Source organism: Mustela lutreola, chromosome 16 (assembly GCF_030435805.1).
Source record: "Mustela lutreola isolate mMusLut2 chromosome 16, mMusLut2.pri, whole genome shotgun sequence".
Lineage (NCBI taxonomy): Eukaryota > Metazoa > Chordata > Mammalia > Carnivora > Mustelidae > Mustela > Mustela lutreola.
In genome coordinates this window covers 48,635,314-48,656,478 of record NC_081305.1, presented here as the reverse complement: position 1 = coordinate 48,656,478, position 21,165 = coordinate 48,635,314, and the positions used below count along the sequence as shown (strand labels likewise).

Sequence of the window (21,165 nt, the reverse complement as noted above, 5' to 3'; positions counted from 1 at the left end):
TGTAATCTCTCTCTGTCAAATAAATAAATAAAATCTTAAAAAGAAAAAAAACACTGTTTAGGGAAGTTTAAATTTTGTATTCTTGGAACACAGGATTAAACTTTATAAAAATATTTATTATGTATATATACCACATCTTCTTGATCCATTCATCTGTTGATGGACATCACCATAAGTGACTTTTAATCTCACAAAACAAACTGAGGGTTGCCGAGGGGAGGGGGTTTGGGAGAAGGGGTTGGGATTATGGACATTGGGGAGGGCATGTGATTTGGTGAGTGCTGTGAAGTGTGTAAACCTGGTGATTCACAGACCTGTACCCCTGGGGATAAAAATATATGTTTATAAAAAATAAAAAAATTATTTAAAAAAAATATTTATTATATAAAGAGATTATTTAAATTGATAGAAAGGTATTAAGGCTACAAAGATCATGCAAAGATGGGAAAAATGTAATTGCTTAACAAACTTAGAGGGAAATGTTCAACCTCCTTAAGAACGAAATAAATGCATTTAAAATTAGATGCCCTTTCCCCTGTTAAATCAACAAAGGAGAAAAATGCTGTTAATATATAATGCCAACAGGATGTGTGGAAAATACACCATCACGTTAGAGGCAGCAGTGCAAACTGGTTTAATGTTTTCAAGGGAGCCTGGATGTATGTATTAAGAACCTTACAATGATCATACCCATCCTGACCCAGTGATTCGCCTTTGGCAAAACCTATCTGAGGGAAAGAATCCTAAATCTAGAAAAACATTTAAGCACCACCATGTTCACTGCAATATCATTTACAACTATGAGAAAGCAGAACTAAGTCAAACATTCAAATGGCAGAGGAGGGCCCCATGTGCAAAGCTGTGGCGCAGCTGTTAATGAGGTGCTAACAGATGAGGAGGTGAGACAGCAAGGCGCAGGGGTAAGGCAGGGACGGGGGATAGGATCTGCACTATTGCACACACAGAGTGATCACAGCTCTGTGAAAACTAAACGTCTTGTAATAAGTGATACAGTCACATGGGTAGAAAAGTGAAAAGGCAGAGGTACTGTGAAAACTAGACCTTTCCCCACTACTCCCCAGAGGCAGCCACTTTCATGAATCTAGTAATTATTTTTAAATTATAAGAAAATGGTGTTCATGGTATATGGGACATTGTGGGGGCAAAGGAAAGAGGGTTCTACCTTTCTATAAAATATGAGTTATCTTTAATGAGCCAAGTATTACTTTAAAATGAAAAACATTCATCCTTCAAAAGTGCCTACTTTAAAAACTAAGGGAAGAGCCCAGATGTCCATCAATAGGTAATGGATAAAGAAGCTGTGGTGTATATAACAGTGGAATGTTACTCAGCCATCAAAAAGAATGAACTCTTGCCACTTGCAACAACATAGATAAAACTAGAGGGTATTATGCCAAGTGAAATAAGTCTGCCGGAGAAAGACACATACCATATGATTTCACTCCTGTGGAATTTATGAAACAAAAAGATGGACAAAGGGGAAGGGAAGGAAAAATTAAGATAAACATAGAGAGGGAGGCAAACTATAAGAGATTCTTAACCATAGGAAAGAAACAGGCTGCTGGAGGGGTGGTGGGTGAGGGGACGGAGTAACGTGGGCGATGGGCATTAAGGAGGCATTTGATGGAAGGAGCACTGAGTGTTACATGCAACCATTGAATCACTAAACTCTGCCTGAAACTAACAACATACTATATATTAACTAAATTGAATTTAAATTTAAATTTTAAAAAAAGTGATTTCAGGCAAATCAACAAGAAAAGGCATGAAGACACACTAGCTAAAAAGGCAAAGTATCTATATTGTTCACAAATAAATTTAAAAGCATATGTGGAAAATCTGTTAGTAAGCAAAGAATCATTTTTTTGGTTTATCAATTAGACAAACTTTTTGGTTGGTTTGTTTTAAGTGAGTTACCCACCCATTGCTGGTAAAGTTGTTCACATGCTTATTCATACCAGGCATGGCAAAGACATTTCTTCGCATGCACAAACTTTGCAGTTTGTTTTGTCTATCCAGAGGGCCGTGTTATGGAAGATTCTTCCAGTGCAGCAGACCCACAGAACATAACTGAGCAGCAACACTTGTCGTGACTCAGGAGGGAGGACGGTTTGTCACCTGTTTCACACCCCTGGACCTCCCTTTGCTACAAAAGGCAGGGCCCCTCCAGAAGGCAATTTATCAGGATGTTTCAAAAGCCATAAAAATATTTACACCACATCTCGCCTAATAATACCACTTTTTGGAAATCTATCCTAAGAAAACTAAAAATACAATGCTTTATGCTCTGTTAATCAAACTTTTTTATAATTAGTCATTTAAGAAAGTGATTATGAAATGAGAAAAAGAGAACTTCAAATCTGCAACATATATATGAGAAGCCCTTACACACAGAAAAACTTAACTTGTACAGAGAATACTGAAGTAGAAAACAACCTGGTTTACAATTCTATAGTTTGCTATCACTAAGGAAGTCTTAAAAAGTAAATGAAAAATACATGGAAACAAAATACTCTATCCTAGCAGCTCCGGGTAACAGACTGCCTACTCTGTACCAGACATCTTCTATGTAGATGAGCTCCAGGCCTTCGGTCAGTTCTGGGGAAGCACTGCTCTCCCGTATCCGGAGGAAATGAAGTTTAACCAATCAGGCTCCAAGAAGGGACTAAGATTTGACCTCAGGTCAGCCTGGCTCGGAAGTCCACACTCTCCCTTCTCTGCCAAGAGCTCTTTTACCTGTAAACATAACCACATCCCTGGGCTTGTACATGTTGAGATTCTGGGACTATTAGAAAATTTATTAGCCTTCTTCACTTTCCAAAATTTTCCTAACATGCTTACTATTATTTGTTTAGTGAGAGAATTAGGGTTCTAACAGACTTTGCCTGTGACTCTTTCTAGGTCTGCCTTCAGTCCTATTAGGACTGAAGATGGGTTCATAGAGCAAATTCTTCAAGGAGAAAAGTGAGAGAGAGCTGAGTAGTTTAGAGAAAAAAAAAATCACAACTTTTAGACTTTGCTGGGATGCGGCCAGGAAGGTCTCTAAAACCTTTTAGATATACATACTTCTTGGCCCAGAAATTCTACTGCTGGGAATTTCCTCTTAGGAAACATGGCCATATGCAAAGATGTTAGAGTGAATTGATAAGGGAATGCTAAGGCCTAAGAGGTAACAAGGAAGTGTAATGATAGCAGTAATGTACACATAAAAGATAAATTAAATCCAATGTCAGTTTATAACTTTATAAGGCTAGTGCTAGAAAATAAATCAGGACACATCTATGTAACCAAGTACTAGGAAGTCCTATAAAACAGGACTAAGTTAGGGGCATAAATATGGGTATGGAAAGATATTCATGATATATTATAAAATTACACCCTTCAAAATAGTGCCAATGGTAAAATTCTATGTCATAAAAATATTTTTATATAAAAATATATATAGATCTATGCATAGGAAAAATATCTGGACAATTTTAGCAGCAAGTGTATCTGGGAGATGGAAATACAAATAGTCAAAGAAAAACATGTCATTTTCTAATCTTCAAAGAATATATATTACTTGCATAATCACAAAAAATGTTTAAAACATGAGTATTTCTAAATTAAAAAAAAAATTAGCCTGAATGAAATAGCAGTGCCCTGTCAGAGGTTAGGAACTGGGTGGGAAAAGGGAAGCAGCAAAGCATTATCATTGGGAGCCCACAGGATAGCAGCAAGCTTAAAGCCAAAATAACAGGCTGAGGTATGTAGCGTCTTGGCAGGTCAAGTGTGTAAAATACAGAGGCAGTGGTTTGTACGTCTTCCATATGTTCAAATAGTTCAGGGGTGACAGGCAGAGTCAACTATCCCATATTGTCACTGATTCCAGTTTTAGCACGAAAGAAGTATCAGAACAAAATTGGTCAAGTCATGCTCCTTGACTTTCTCTAGTTAAGGCTCCTCAAGCAGTCTGAAGCTGTGGCCCAGAATTCTCAACAAATGGCCCACACCCAGGCTCCTCAAGGAGTTTCCACCACCTCTTAATTCAAGCGTCTGAAGACCAATCTGGAGTGATGGAGGAATTTAGAGGAATCTGGAAGAGGTAATGCAGAAGGAACTAAAGCAGCCGGCCTATGTATAACCCAGAGATGGCAAACACCTTGAAACCTCATTGCCTCTGACTGGTGCAGTGACTTAGAGAATGACTTTAAAAAGCTGGGCCCCTAGGAAAAGCCAACTCCAGATCATGATGGTAAAGCACACAAAACTACCTAAAAGGTATTCTTGCAAAGAAGTTGAAGATCAATCCAAGTCTCTGATACACTAACTTCCATTTACAGAAAATACAGAGAGGAATAAGCTTAAGGACACCACAGGAAGCAGACAGATTTAGAATGGGGACATCCTACAGGACAACTGGCACAGTTTCTTCCAGTATTATTTGTATAATCACACAAAACCTTAACAGAAAAAAAGGATGCTAGAATTATGGTCACAGGACTGGGGAAGGGGAGAATGTGGAGTTACTGCTTAATGGGTATAGAGTTTTTGTTTCGTGAGATGATAAAGTCCTGGGATCTGCTGAATAATAATGTGACTATAATTAATACCACTGAGCTGCAAACCTAAAAATGTTTGAGATGGCAAATATTATGTTATATGGAACTTTTTAACCATGATGTAAATAAGGAGTTTTAAAAGTAAGTGCTTTCAAATTAAAAATTAAACCAAAATATAAGATTACCCAAACTATTAGATATATTGGGAACTGGGTGGGGAAAGGAGGGAGGTACATCCCACATTATCCTTGGGGTCACACAAGGCCTTAAAAAATTAAGAGGAGACTGCTTTATATTAAGACTCAAGAGACAAGACAACCAAATACAATTTGTAGATCATGTTTGAATCTGGATTCAAATGAGCTAACTAAAAAGACACCTTAGTGGCAATCAGGGAATCTGATTATGGCCTGGGTAAAACCCTTTGAGGTGATTTGAAATTTTCCTTCTAAAGTAGATGTATTAAGAAGTATTTGGGTGGCTCAGTCAGTTAAGCATCTGCCTTCGGTTCAGGCCATGAGCCTGAGGTCCTGGGATGGAGCCCCACATCAGGCTCCTTGCTTGGCAGAGAGCCTGCTTCTCCCTTTCTTTGCCTCTCTCCCTGGCTTGTACTCTCTCTCTCAATAAATAAAATCTTTAAAATAAATAAATAAATAAAGTACATGTATTAAAGGTTAAAAAACAGAGAAGACATTTTCAAAAATGTAGTAAGTGAATCACAATCTGGGTAGGATGCAGATTTAGCAAAAATGGCAAAGGCATTAATGAAATGACTGAGATTGACAGGGGCCTAAGTAAATGGATGGTCCTGGGGAAAGAAGCAGATTTCACAAAATGGGAGGTAGAAAGTCATACAGGGTATTGCTGGAGGGGAAGGGAGAGGACTTAAGGAGGGTGTAGCAAGTTAGAAGCATTCAGAAAAGGATGGCATCTTGTTGAAAAGTCCCAGGAGCCAACCTGAAAGGGTTCCCAATGGCCAAAGCTGGAAGAATATGAACAATAAAATAAATAGTATTTAATTACAGCCCATAGAAAAAAATAAATATCCATTAATTCATACTGATATAAATAAATTACTGAATAAATAAATAGGGAGGGTAACTTATAGGAGAAATGTAATTACTAAATATAGAAAGAATGAGGGAAATAGAAATTCGCCAATACCACAGAGCCACAATGGGTGTAGGCAAGATCCACCTGCAAGATGCTAAAATTTAATGAATGAAAGATTGAGGAGAAGCTGGATACAGATGGCCATCAACTTATAATGGTTCAACTTATGATATTTTGACTTTACAATGACTTTACAAAAGCAACAAGCATTCAGCAGAAACTATTTTTCAAATTTTAAATTTTTATCTTTCCCCCCAGCTAATGATACAGGGTACAATACTCCCTCATGATGATGGACAGAGGCAGCGAGTGGCAGCGAGCCCCAGCTCCCTGCCAGACTTGCAATCAAAGGATTAACAACCAACACACTTAGAACCCTCTGTACCCATACAGTCATTCTGTTTTCCACTTTCCGTACAGTATTTGATAAATTATATGAGATATTCAATACCATTATACAACAGGCTTTGTGTTAAATAATTTTGCCCAGCTGTAGGCAAGTATAAGTATTCTGAGCACTTTTAAGGTAGAAGATGTTAAGCTATGATGTTCAATAGCTGAGCCATATTAAATGCCCTTTCAGCTTATGATATTTTCAATTTACAACAGGTTTATTAGGATAAAGCCTCATTGTAAGGCAAGAAAGATCTGTACTTGCATAGTTTTTAAATCTCTCCTGTAAGATATTTATTAATTACAAGGAGAAATAAATAGTAACTTTAAAAAACAACCCCCCCGGACAGCACTTTAGGTAAGACATCAAGACCAATCAACATCACCATCAGTAAGATGCACTGACATCCTGCTCCTCCGTAGGAGTGGTGGCAGGCGCAGAAACCAACCTACAGGGGCGCCTGGGTGGCTCAGTGGATTAAGCCGCTGCCTTCGGCTCAGGTCATGATCTCAGAGTCCTGGGATGGAGCCCCGCATCAGGCTCTCTGCTCAGCAGGGAGCCTGCTTCCCCCTCTGTCTCTGCCTGCCTCTCTGCCTACTTGTGATCTCGCTCTCTGTCAAATAAAATAAATAAAATCTTTTAAAAAAAAAAAAACAAACCTACAGTGGGCTGAAGAGTAGACTCTTGTGGGAAAAGAGGGCCTGCCAATGAGGGCTATTTCATCTAGAATTTGGAAATGAAGAGAGGTTGTGTGGCTAACGCTTGTTTGGCTCATTAGGTTCTGACCAGTCATGTTTGCTTTTAATACCATGACTCTGGGCCACGGATCATAGATCAGCCTCAAAAAGGGCTGATAAGAAAAAGCAGGACAGTGAATAACAGCAGTAAGACTCACCTTACCAGGCAAGGAATCAGGTATTGGGGATCCTGGTCCATTTGTCTCTGCATTTGGCCACCAGTCAAGGCAGTGATGGAGAGTTTTTAACAGTATAGCAATATGGTATTCAAGAGATTTCTATGCAATTCAGGCTCATACATTTAAACAGTGAAGTGTATTCTGCATAGAATTAGGATTTTAGGTGAAGTTGGCTGCGTTAATGATGCCACAGCCCAAGAAAATTCTCAAACAGGATTTTTTTTAAAGGAAGGAAAAAGGAGGCAAGAAACCCCAATCCCTCAAACCACCACAGAAAACTACCAAAAAATTCTCCTTGATTAGTAACCATTTCACAATGTACAAGAAGACTTACAAAAAAGTGTTTTGCAAAAATACACTTCCCTGAATTAGTCTCAAAAAGACATCCACCAATCTTAAATCTTGAGAGAAGTGGCTCTCATTCCTCACCCTAAGAAAGCTTTCTGAACCTCTAATACTGTAGGTGTCCTGGTCCAATTTCCTGTGAAACAGTGCTGGGCCTCCTGCAGAGGAAGGTGCTGAAGGCAGTAGAGCACTGCACCGTTTCTTCAGAGAGCAAGTGGCAGGAATAAAGAAAACCAGGGTTGAATATCAAGATGTAAAATAAATATCTCATGAAATCTCAAAATAGAACAAAACCTGTGTTCAGTTCCTACTTCATCACTTACAACCTAGGTCAGATCAACAGGCAATTTGGGAGTTTCAAGTCTGTTTGCCTGTAAAAATTGAACATGCTCACTAGATACCTCATAGCATACCTTAAAACATCAAATGAAATAATATACATGACAATGTTTTGTAAATGATGTGGTACGATGTGAATACATTACCAATTACAACAGGCTCTGCAGATGAATCAGTATCAGGACACCATTAAAATCTTTCTAGCGTGCTCTGTGTTGACACATCCCATGTGGTGAAGATACTATATGTAAACACTTCTAGAAAAACTTGAGAACAGATTGTCTATCTGGAGTCCAACTGCCAGTCACAAATGTTTTGTTGGGGTGGTCAAGATCAAAGTTTCCCATTCCATGAATACCACCAAAGAAAGGCAAAATCTATTAACATCTTTCCTATGCAACAAAAATGTTCTTTATAAGGATTTTGACTACTGACACATGTGCTGAATCTTTTTTTGCCAAAATATTGTGCTATACCCTTGCAACCATTCGTCATTTCTCTTTATCACATCATGATGAGTTTTCAAGTTACTAAGTTCTGAGGGCTGGTGGAAGGTCTTCTCACATTCACAGCACTCAGAGGGACTCTTTCCACAATGGAGCCAAAGATGAAGATGTCGAGAATGTTCTCTGACTGGAGGTTTTCAGTAATAACGGCACTCCTCAGGCTTCATTTGAGAATGAAGTTGATAATGTTGAGTGAGGTATGAAGGTCGGCTGAAACACTTCCCGCACAGCTGACACTGGTAAGGTCTCTCTTGAGCATGAATTCGATAGTGTTGAATGAGATGTGAACTCCGACTGAAGGCTTTGCCACAGTCACAACACTGGCAGGCTCTCTCTCCAACATAGTCATGTTTCCTCTGATAGCGAATTAAGTACGTCTTAATGCGGGGCAACCCAGGTGGAAGGGCTTTTGCTGCCTCGTGGGCTTTGAGATGTTGAAAAAGATGCACATCCTGGATAAAGGCTCTGCCACACTGGAAACATTCATAGTAGTCTTCCTGGCTATGAATTCTTACACGGCCACAGATATCTGCATGCTTGGTGAAGGGCTTTCCACCTTCATCGTATCCAGAGGACTTCTCGCTGGAATGAGTCCTCTGATGTCTGGTGAGGTGTGGCATGAGGTAAAAGGCTTCTCCACATCGTTTACATTCAAATGGTTTCTTCCCAGTATGGATCTGTTCATGTCTCTCACGAGCTATCTGGGTAAGAAAAGTTCTTTCACAAAATCCACATCTGTTCTCTTGGAGGAAAGACTCATCATCCACTGGCTGGGACCTGGTGCAAACTCCAGGAGTAGCACGTTCCTGGGGATCCTTTCCTGGAGGGCCTTCTGATTGTTTAGTAAGATCTGAGCTGCTCTCAGAATCATCACTGTCGTGGCTTCTTTCTTGAGTGGGGGACTTGGGCTCACCCATTGTTACAGGACTCAAAGGTTTCTCCTGGTTGACCTGGCATGAATCTGATGGGTCATCAGGAGAAGGCTCTCCTACAGAGACACTGCAGAAGTTTCCTCCCATCTGATCCTCCATTCCTGCCCCTGAGGATGACTTTTCCATAGGCAGACTTTGCTCTGGAGTTAGATCTTTGGTTTTAGGTCTTTCCTCCCCATCTAAAAGAAATTTAAAAGTTCCTCTATTCTTTCCTCATAGAGACACATCATTATAGTAGAAACATAGAAAGGGACCAAAAATAACAGGACAGATATTATGCATATTGAGAGGGGTTTAAATGTTTTGCTAAAAGTTTGAATTTTCTTTGGAGAGTGGTACTATCAAAAGTTTGTGCTTTACAAAGGCAACTCTGGGAAAGAAACTGACAAGAGACAAGGATGAACACAATAGTTGCATCTGGGCAGATAGCCGGCTGGGTGAGTGAAGTACAGACGAAACAGCAGAGCCAGAATAGAGACTAGGAACTCATCAGGGAAGGGATAACTGGACCATTACAATGGAATAGATCTTTTAGGAAATGGTCTTTGGAGACAAGACACAAGCATGGCAGACTAAGAGACAGCTGTTCTGCCCATTCTCTGCACCGAGACTACCTCCAAGCTGTACTCCACAATCACAGCACCAGCTTCCATCAGCTTTAGCCCGCACTAGCAGGTTCCCAACTGGTTTCTCGGCTGGTCTTCCTAAAGCCCACTTTCCATTGAACAGCCAGAGGGATCTTTCTAGAACATGCTGCCCAGTGGAACGCCCCACAGTGAGGTAAATGATGTATATTTTTGCTGTCTGATACATAGCCACTGGCCACATGAGGTAATGAGCACTTGAAATGTAGCTGGTGTGACAGAATTTAAATTTATGCAATTATAATTATGTAAATTCAACTCTGTATGCCTAGTGGCTGCCACATCAGACAGCACAGTTCTAAGGAGTCAATAATACTACCTCATTCCCTGGCTCAACACCTCTAACGCCTTTTTCACATCTCACTTGTAATGAATCCGCATTCTTTAACATACTCTTACGCGAGCTGGCCTATGTCCATCTTCTCAACATTATCTCCCATCCCCCACCACTTTCTCAGACCACATCGCTTTTCTTCCTTTTTCTGGAACCCTAAGCTCATTCCAAACTTGCAGCCTTTGTATTTGTTATTCCTCCTGCCTGCAACACTCTTCCTCAAGATTTCTATGTGGTTCTTCCTCCGTCTGACTACCTATCTTAAGTGGCCTCCCATTTGTCGCTGTCTGCTTTACACTCACACTCTATTATTTGTGTATGTCTGACTTGTTCATTACTGTAGCCACAGAACCTAGAACAGGTCTGACCCACTACAAAGGCTCAATAAATATCTGTGGAATGACTGAAGGAGTCAAAGAGTCAATGTAAAGAAGGTATTAAAGACAATGCTGAGGCAAGTAGGGTCCCCTTGGCAGGTCCTTGAATTTTGCTTGGACATCTGCTTCTTTGTCTACACAGGAGAAGGCAGGGAAAACTGTACTGATTAGCACTAGACTGGCCACAGCTACGGGTTCAGGAATGGGCTATGACCCAAACTGAAAAACGAAGAGAGGTGTGTCAAGGGCTTCTAAGAAGCGCCCTCGCTCCTAAGAATACTTTTTGGACAAGCCTACTCACTTGCTCTCGCCCACTCTCTCGTCCACCCCATCCTAGCCTTTGGCCTTATTGGCATAGTGAAAAAAAATGAAAGTAGGCCCTTGATAACATCACTGAGCCCCTAAATCCAGCCATCCCTGAAGCCCAGGTGAGCAACATTATAAGCTAATACAATCCGCCTATGGCTTATACAGTTTGGGTATGCTTTTATGTTAACAGGGGCTGAAGGGCAACGATAATCCTGGCTGATCTCCAAAGCAGAGGAGAAGATTTCATAAAGATGGCCAATGTTATCATATTGTAGCCATAGAGTTTGGAGAATTTAAGTCTAAAATGTTCTTATCCTTGAGCCATGAGGATATTGGTAGGGACTTTTGGGGGGCTGTAGAACTGAGTGTGAGAGAAGGAGAGGGAAAGATGGAGCGAGATACAGTGAGACCCTGTGTGTGTGTGTGTTGGCAGAGGTAGGGGAATGAATCCAGATTATGGGGGTTAAAGAGGGAAGGGAAAGGGAGCCTTTGGGTGCCAACAAATCTGGAAAACTGCCATGAGGGAAAATGTAGGCAAGTGGAAAGAAAAGTGGTATCATGCCAAGGTTTCTTCTTGTCTCAGTTAAAGAGGAAAGACCAAGGCTTTCTAGCTGCAAAGGGAAAGGCACAGATAAGTACAGAGGTTGGAACACTAGAGGAAAGGGAAACAGGCCTCCCTGGCACTAGGCAAGAGAGTCACTCCGAAGGGAAAGAGCAGATAAAAGAGGAACTAAGTACACACTTGGTGGTGAAGGCTTGTGAGCCCTGAGGTGAAAGCGCCTACCAGCACCTACCACCTCTCTCTCCCTGGCCTGAGAGGACTCTGAGGGATGCTTTCTGACCAACAGCTCCCAGCCACCATCCCAGCTGACTGGGGGTGGGGGGTTATCTTCCCACAATTCCGGTCTCCATGGGCTTCCCCCTTGTTACTCACCTTGACACAGCTCTGTATTGCTGTCTTCTTCCCTCACACGTGACTCTTCTTCTTCCAGCTGTGAGATAATGTCGGGTTTAGAGAACTGGTACCCTGTTGAAGAAGGAGACTCATAACTAAGCGGTTCTGCCTTGTACCTGCAGCAACTTCCAGCCTAGGCACCAAAGACTCAGAGATAATAAGGAAGATGCAGATTCACACAAAAGAAAAGTGAATTCTGTTTCTAATGATTTTGGCCCAAATGGAGACATTTTTTGTTGTTACAAGTTCAGACACAGGAAGGAAGGCTATTGATGTCTAGTACATAGAAGCGAGGTCGCCAAATACCCTGCAATGCCCGGGACATTCTTCCACAGCAAGAAATGATCTGGGCAAATATCAACTGTGCCAAGGCCGAAAAACTATGTTCAGGAGTAAATACTGAAAAGGGGGCTTGAGGACGGTGTGCTGGGCTCTCTACTTCAGTTTGGGGGACCTGATATCGCAGCTGTTCAGAAAGTTCTTTTCCTGGGGCACCGGGTGGCTAAGGCAGTTCAGTAGCTGCCTTCAGCTGCTGGTCATAATCCAGGGTCCTGGGATCAAGACCCACATCAGGCCCCCTGCTCAGCAGGGAGTCTGCTTCTCCCTCTCCCTCTGATCCCCCCCGCTTGTGCACTCTCTCTAAAATAAATAAATCTTTTTTAAAAAAAAAAGTTCTTTTCCTCCTGATACCTTCATTCCCTTCATCTTAAAATGCTCCTTCTCCCTCCCCCAGTCCTGTGTTTCCCAAACTTCAGTCATTTGCAGGCCACCTGCTGTGGTCTAAATGTTTGCATTTCCCCAAAATTCCTATGTTGAAGTCCTAATGCCCACTGTGGTGTTATTAGAAGGTGGGCTCTTTTGAAATGTGCTTAGGTCATGAGGACGGAGCCTTCATGGATGGGATTAATGCCCTTATTTAAAGAGGGGGTGGGGGGTGGGAGGTTGGGGGAACCCGGTGGTGGGTATTAGAGAGGGCACGGATTGCATGGCGCACTAGGTGTGGTGCCAAAACAATGAATACTGTTACGCTGAAATAAATAAATAAATTAAAAAAAAAAAAAAAAAGGCTTCAGAGAGAATACCTAGCCCTTTCCACCCAATGAGGAAGGAATAGGAAGCCTAGGACCCAGAAGACAGGCTTATCTGACTGTGCTGGAACTCTGATCTTTGACTTCCAGACTCTAGAACTATGAGAAATAAATGGTTGTTGTTTAGAAACTACCCATTCTGGGATGTTATAAAGACCAAACAAACTAAGACACTACCTCATTATTTCCTTATTTATTGTCTGTCTCACCCCATTAAAATTAGTAACATCCATGAAAACAGGAAACTTCATCAATTGTATAACACCAATGCCTGCCGTACTGACAATTTCAATGATAAATTTATTGATGACCTTCACATTCTGGCCCTATCTATGTGCCACTTGTAGTAACATTTAGCATTTAATACTCTTCTTTAGATCATTTCTTTTTAACTTGAATATACATATTTAAATGGAAGCTTTATATGAACCTTAAAAACAGAAACCACAGTCATTTGATAAAAAAAAAAACCCTGAAGATAATACAGCAACAGATCCAACCGAAATTAATGTTACTGAGTGCTGCCTCGTTTTGGTTGCCTGGCTAAGGCTCAGGGGCTGCAGTCTGCTCTCTCTTTACTAAAATGGAAGGCCAACAAGAGGTATTACCTAAAATAACCTTCTCTACAGTCCACTGTACTCATTCCACACTTGGGAAGACAATGTCCTGGGTGACACTATGAAATGTAAAATCATATTTTACATATGTAAAATCTCTGCTAACCCAAAACCTGCAGTGATACAAGAAGCCAAGGCCTCTCAAGAAGACAAAATGGCTTCAGGTGACTGCATGAGGACTAAAAGGGTAAAACCGACTTATTCCCTCTATTTTAAGTCACAAATGTGGTGAGAGAAGAGTTATATTGGGAAAGACACTCCTCTGGCCTTCTTTGTGAACAACAGAAGTCGCAGTTCAAATAACACACTCTTCTTTTTAATATTTATTTATTTGAGAGAGGGAGAGGGAGAGAGAGGGCACATGCAAGAGTGGAAGGGGCAGAGGAAGAAGGAGAGAGAATATCAAACGAACTCTGCTGAGCACAGAGCCCAATGTGGGACTTGATCCCAGAACCCTGAGATCATGAGCTGAGCCAAAACCAAGAATTGGATCCTTAACCGACTGTATCACTCAGGCACCCCTCAATTTATACACTCTTGTGCCTGGTGTGAGATAAGGCATTTCCATCTCCCACATATGTCTGTGACTTCACAAGGACAAGAGCACCAGCTTACTGCCTTTGGAATGGTATTTGGTTTGACTGTGTGTTTCAGGAGACCTTGGGCTCCCCAAAAAGCCACTGAAATGAAGATCCTGGCACTGATACTAAAAACATTTAGCTTGTGGGAGTTAATATTATAACTTGCCTCTGAACGTAAAGAGAGACCGGCATTCCCTGACTCTTAAACTTTAAGTCTAGTAAAAGTTTTTGGAGCTCCTGAAATTTTCATCAATTCCTTCACACATTCAAAAAACATCACTGGGAGCCTTCTACTGTGCCAAGACCTGATGAATCCCACCCCCAGTACAACCAATGAATTTAAGGGAGCAGATTCTGGAGCTGAAAAACTAAGGGTCCAATCTCAACCTGCCACTTTGTAGCCATGTGGCTTTAGATAACTTTCCCAGGACTCTGTTTCCTCAACTGTAAAATGGCAATAATAACAATAACAGGAAATATACTTCTCCCTCACAGGACCAGTGCAAGGATTAAAGGAATTAAGACATGTACAATGCTTAGATGAATGTCTGACACATGTAAGTACTCAATGTTAGCCCTATTATGCGTAAGAGTGAACTCGATACTAAAATATTGTCTTTGAACTGAGTTGAGATTCACCGACATGGTGAACCACTATTACTGATGTTCCTGAGGTGAGGACACAGAAGAGTAGAGAACCACTGCGCTAGCGGGCAGAAGCCAAGTTCCAGGGAGAAGGTAGCCTTACCTAAGGAGACCAGGTTCCTGTAATTCTCCAGCATCACCTCCCTGTAGAGGTTCCTCTGAGCAGCACTAAGGTAGGTTAATTCCTCTGGACTGAAGTCCACAACCACATCCTGGAAAGTCACCAACTCCTAAAATACCAGAAATACCTCCAAATGATCAAAATACAGAAATTATCTCAAGGAGGGGGAAGGAGCCTCCTGAGAAATTATCTCAAGGAAGGAGATGAGAGAGGACTGAACATAAAGCATTCATACTGACAGAAAACTTCTCTCCCCGCCCAAAGATTTTATTTAGTTGAGAGAGAGAGAGAGAGAATGAGAGAGCACAAACTGGAAAGAAGGAGAAGCAGGCTCCCTGCTGAGCAGGGAGCCAGATGTGGGGCTTGATCCTAGAACCCTGGGATCATCACCTGAGTAGAAGGCAGATGCTTAACCAACTAAGCCACCCAGGTTCCCCTGGCAGAAAGCTTCTAATACAGTGGTCTAATCCAGAGGATACAGGGACCTAGTAATGTACCTTTCTTTGTCTTGTAGTATGGAAGAAGGGGGAATATTTCTGAGATAGTTCTTACTGCTAATTACTACAAATTTGGATTGGAGGCAAAGATCCTCTTAAGAGATCCCTGGGTGGCTCATTTGGTTAATTGTCTGTCTTTGGCTCAGGTTGTGATTCCAGGGTCCTGGGATTGAGACATGCACTGGGCCCTTGCTCAGCAGGGAGTCTGCTTCTCCCTCTCCCTGCTGCTCCCCTTGCTTATGCACTCCCTCTCTCTCCCTCTCTCTCTGACAGATAAATAAAATCTTTTTTAAAAAAAAGATCCTTTTAGGGGCACCTGGGTGGCTCAGTGGGTTAAGCCTCTGCCTTCAGCTCTGCCTCTGCTCAGCAGGGAGCCTGCACTCCTCTCTCTCTCTCTGCCTGCTTCTCTGCCTACTTGTGATCTCTCTCTTTGTGTCAAATAAATAAATAAAATCTTTTTTTTAAAAAGATCCTTTTAAGCCACTTTATAAAGAAATAATGAATGTACATAATTAAAATCTGAGCAGTATACCTCAGTCTTGGGAATCAAGAGTTAGGTTTTAAGTCCTACTCTGGTTCTTACAATCTTTGTGAATGTGGGTAGGTTAAGCCTCAGTGACTCATCTGTAAAACCCAAAAAGTTCATAAAGAGATTTTCAATCTTATAAATAAACAGAGAAATGCAAATCAAAATGACAAAGTACCATTTATACTCATTCAACTGACAAAAAGTAGTAAGTCTGGCAATACCAAACGTTGTCTAGAATGTGGACCATGAGACCTCTTATTAGATACTAGGGGAAATGTAAATTGATAAACCACTTTGGACCCAGAAATTATATTTGTCATGTGTACTTGGGGATATATGTGTATATATATATATATATATCTCTTGGCCATCGAGAGACAGAAAAAAAGCACACACAAATGCGTGAGGCAGGGGGAGGGACAGAGAGACAGGGTGAGAAAGAGAATCTTGTGGAGGCTGACACAGGCCTTGATCTCATGACTCCCAAGATCATGACCTGAACTAAAATCAAGAGTTACAATTAACCAACTATGCCACCCAGGGGCCCCCTGACATTTATATTCTTAACAGCGCTGTTTCTAACACCCAAAACCTATAAACAATCCAAATGTCTGTTTAAAGTAGAAGAGATAAACATATTACAGTACGGTGACAAAATGGAATATTCCAGCAATACAAACCAATTAGCCACAGTTAAAACAATTGATAACCTAAGGTTGAATCAATCAACTAATTAATTAATTAAAAACTTATTTATTTATCTGAGAGACAGAGTGTGCACAGGCACGTACGTGCACATGCGCCTGGTGGGGGAGGGGCAGAGAGAAACCTAAGCGGACTCTACACTGAGTGTGGAGCCCAACACAGGACTCAGTCCCACAAACCCCACATCACGACCCGAGCTGAAACCAAGAGCCAGACATTCAACCGACTAGGCCACCCAGGTATCCCTAAGGTTGAATTTAAAAAGTAGATGTTAGAAGACTACAAAAGAATATGATACACATTTTATTAATATACATCTTTTTTGTTTTCAGGGAAACATTATGCATCTATGAGCAATGTTTTTCAGGAAAACATTATGCATCTATGAACAACTGATTTAAACTAGAAGTCGTACACTAGCTGCCAAGTGTACAGAGGAGGTCATGTGGCTCTTATTATGAGTTTTTTTATTATTTAAAATTCACATTAACTGCCAACACCAAGAAAATTTATAGATTTAATATTATTAACTGGAGTTTTAAAATCAGAAATCGGGCTCCATGCTCAGCATGGAGTCTGCTCAAGAATCTCTCTCCCTCTCTCTCTGCCCTTCCCCCACCAAAGTAAATAAATAAATCTTTAAAGAAATGACTTAACAAGAACATTCAGGAAAACATTTGTGAAAAAAATAAAACCGCAGAGTAGTATCATGTCCCTGTAAGAGCTGCCATTTATTTTACATGTAAAAAGGAGCATAACAGTGCAAACCACATAAAAGTTGTTCTGAATGAGTCAACACGGCATAAAATGGAATACTAAAAAAAAATTTAATTCAAGAGATAGAAAAAGCAGGAAAATGTTAAATGGATAGTATATGGGATGGTGATAAGTCCAACAGAGAAAAATAAAGCAGAGAAAGGGGATATAAGGAGTCAGAAAAAATTTTTTTAAGATTTTATTTATTTGAGAGAGACAGTGCACTCATAACCAGGGGAGAAGCAGAGAGAAAAGGACAAGCAGACTTTGCACTGAACATGGAGCCTGAGATGGGGCTCAATCCCATGACCCTGAGATCACGACCTGAGTCGAAACTAAGAGTCAGTAGGTAGCTCAACCGACTAAGCCACCCAGGCACCCTGAGTCAGAAAAAAAAATTTAAATAGGATAACCAGGGAAAGGCTAAGTTAGGTGATATTTATATAAAGATTTAAAGGAAATGAGAATGTGATTTAATTCTATAGGGAAGGTCTAGAAATCAGGAAGGTGAGATCCCCATATTGGAGAACCACATCAGAAGAAAGTTTCACTCACCTGGGATCCAGCAGATGAGAGACTGTCAGACATCTCCGTGTCCTTTTGGTGTTCTTTGGTGTTCCTCTCTTCTGCGAGGACAAAGTCCTGAGGAGAGAAACCTAGAAGAGAGAAGGAATGACCATGGAACTGATTCCAGTCTGGCAGCACCCACAGACACAGAGAGTGGCTTGCCACCTCGTACCACACTTCCTGCCATGGAAGACAGCAGCAGTCCTGGACTTCCTGTAAGAGAAAAACCACAGACATCTTTTCTCCCGTCAGTACAGCAAGTTCCAAAGAAGAGCTCTGGGCATTTCCCAACTTTAAACCTTTCAATGACTCCCCACTGCCTTCCAAAAAAGGGGGAAATTCCTTCTCTTTCAGTGGTTTCCAGCCTCACTGTCCACTCATAACCACCAGGGAGCTTAAGTTTCTCAACTATAAAATGGAAAGAATACCAAACTTCTAAGGGATCTTGTAAGGATTAAACATTACATATATAAAGTGCACAAGCATTTTAAAAAGTGTCAACTCTTAGAAGTTTTCCTACATCTTTTTCATTCACTGGTCTAGAAGACGGCCACCATATTCCCTACAGAAACCGGAACCTTGAAGGCCCCCCACCTGTAGTCTTTTCCCAAGTACACCCTTTATTCATCTATTGTTTCTTTCTCATATTCTAGGGAGCTCTCTTTCCTTTCCCCCGAATTCCAGGTCCATCAATAGCTCTGGGCCTTTGACCGAGTTTTTAACCTATGGGACAACACAACACCCTCCATGCCCACCTGAGACAGTTTAACACCGTGATTAACATACAGATGCTGGAGCCCCTGCCCAGTTCTGAATCCTGATGAATTGTTACTCAGCCTCTGTGTCATCTATAGAATAAGGGTAACAACTATTTCAAGAGCTATTAAGAGAACTAAATAAATTGGTAAATACAAAACACCTAGAATATAGCACACTGAAAGTATTCAACATGCAGTTAAGCATCTGCCTTCAGCTCAGGTCACGATCCCAGAGTCCTGGGACTGAGTCCTGCTTCGGACTCCTCGCTCAGTGGGGAACCTGCTTCTCCCTCTCCCTCTGCCTGCTGTTCCCCCTGCTTGTCCTATCAAATTAATAAACAAAATATTTTTTAAAAGTATTCAACATGTTCACTACTATCATCTTCAAATTCCTTTTAAGAAGTGCAGGTACACATATTTGGATTAATCATAATCCTTGATTCATGGTATTAGTACTTAACCATGCATGACCCTGTTTACTTTAAATTTACTCATTTACAGGTTTAAGTATAATTAATGCCTATGAATTCGCTACCCAACCCCCAATCTAGAACATTCTCAATAACTTGTATCTACCTATGTGCTTTTTCTTGTCCACCCTCAGTCTTCTCTCCAGAGGCAACAGTGGTTTTATATTCATATTTTTGTTCCCTTGTCTGTCTCTCTATATAAAATACCCCTAAACAATGTTTTGTTTTTAGTATCACTTTTATTCAAAGGACTATGAGGAGTAAATGACTTTCTTCTTTCATTATTAAAATACCCTTAGTTCTAACCTAATAACTTGAGTCTCCAAGAAACCAAATTTTGGTAAAGGTTAAACTTCCAGGCCTCTTATCTCCCACACTTTATACCCTCGTTTTTATGGCTGTGTGTGTTGTTTTGTTTTGTGTTGATACTAAAGTTTAGGTGAGATAAGAAACGGAGCAGGGAGGAACAAAGCTGGAGAGAAAGGATACTTTCAGAGAAATAGTAAATATTACAAGCAAAAGCCAAACCCCAAATCTCTTCCATCTCATATGAGGCAGATTAGACTGGATTATAAAATTCATTCTTGAAGCACCTGGGTGGCTCAGTTCTTAAGCACCTGCCTTTGGCTCAGGTCATGATCCCAGGGTCCTGGGATTGAGCCCTACGTCAGGTTCTTTGCAGGAAGCCTGCTTTCCCTCTCACACTCGCCCTGCTTATGTTCCTGTTCTCACTGTCTCTCTCTGTCAAATACATTAAATCTTTAAAAAAAAAAAAAAATTATTCTTAGGGCGTCTGGGTGGCCCAGTGGGTTAAAGCCTCTGCCTTCTGCTCATGTCATGATCCCAGGATCCTGGGATCGAGCCCTGAGTTGGGCTCTCTGCTCAGCAGGGAGCCTGCTTCCTACTCTCTCTCTGCCTGCCTCTCTGCCTACTTGTGATCTCTGCCTGTCAAATAAATTAAATAAAATCTTTAAAAAAATTTTTTAATTCATTCTTTCATTTATCCACTTGAAAAATTTTTTATTCATCTCCTATAGCATGCCAGGCATACAGAAGATGTTCAATAAATAAACAGAAATTGCTAGTTGCTTCCTTTCTTTCTCACCTTTCTCCCCACATGCTTGGATCAAACTGGCCACCAGGCTTCCTGCCTCCTTGCTGTTCTTGGGCTTTTTGGACCTCACCCAGCTCTGGACCTCCTCTGGTAGCGTGTTCAGAAACTGCTCCAGCACCAGCTGCTCCATCATCTGCTCCTTGGTGTGGGTCTCTGGCTGCAGCCATTGCCGGCAGAGCTCCTGGATTTGGCTCACAGCTTGGTGAGGCCCCGTCACTGAAAGATATTGAAAATCCCTAAACTTCTGATGAGAAACTTTCAGAACCCCTGGATTTCTTATGGGGATGGTTTCTGGATTCTCTTCTTGATCATGTAGACGGAAGAGCTGAGTATTCTTCAAGATATCCAAAACGTCTGTCATGTGCAGCATCTTTACAGCTTCAGGACAAAGGTACTCGAAAAGGCAGGCTGCTCCAGAACACACTTTGTGGAAGATGATGGGCAGAGCTGTATCATATGAAAAGAAGATACGGAAACCCAGGACCTGCAGAAATTATGTAGAGAGACTTATAAACAGCCTGCACAGTTAGACCTGGACAATGGGGTGGAGGTGATTTGGAGCAAAAGGAATTACTTCATTTCACATAGCTGCCTAAATACAGACTCATAGAAATTTGCACATCTCCAGATAAGATGCTACTTCAGCCCCATCCCAAATCTGGAAAATGCACAGGCACAGGCTTGAAGTATTTCAGAAATGGCATTGTAGGGGAAAGAGACTTGAACTCCAAACACAATGAACTGAATTAATTTGATGAACCACAGAAGAATTTCACCTCAAAAAACAAATGAGTTAAAATGATTTTATATTACACAGAATAAAGAGTCTTTTGTAACACATACATCCTACAAAGTACTGCATTCATATGCAAAATATTTAAAGAACTCATACAAATCAGTAAGGAAAAGGGAGATAAAATAAGAGCAAAAAAGTTGGGGCGCCTGGGTGGCTCAGTCATTAGGCGTCTGCCTTTGGCTCAGGTCGTGGTCC

General features: G+C 41.1%; 1 protein-coding gene across 1 annotated transcript; it reads right to left on the bottom strand.

The window, feature by feature from the left end:
- Positions 1 to 7,265: 7,265 nt before the first annotated feature.
- On the bottom strand, positions 7,266 to 20,646 carry ZIM2 (zinc finger imprinted 2). Its single transcript, XM_059152377.1, has 5 exons — positions 20,166 to 20,646; positions 17,821 to 17,921; positions 14,761 to 14,887; positions 11,706 to 11,798; positions 7,266 to 9,286 (listed from the first exon to the last, which is right to left on the bottom strand). The coding sequence occupies exons 1-5, from the start codon at positions 20,542 to 20,544 to the stop codon at positions 8,313 to 8,315; spliced, it is 1,674 nt and encodes a 557-aa protein (XP_059008360.1). The 5' UTR covers positions 20,545 to 20,646; the 3' UTR covers positions 7,266 to 8,312.
- Between the last annotated feature and the right edge of the window lie 519 nt (positions 20,647 to 21,165).

Coding starts and splice junctions, on each gene's coding strand:
- ZIM2 (XM_059152377.1), bottom strand. CDS start 20,544: ATGCTGCACATGACAGACGTTTTGGATATCTTGAAGAATACTCAGCTC. Junction 17,922..20,165: donor CCAAGCATGTGGGGAGAAAG/GTGAGAAAGAAA, acceptor TCTCTCTTCTAG/GTTTCTCTCCTCAGGACTTT. Junction 9,287..11,705: donor CAATACAGAGCTGTGTCAAG/GTGAGTAACAAG, acceptor AATTTCTTTTAG/ATGGGGAGGAAAGACCTAAA.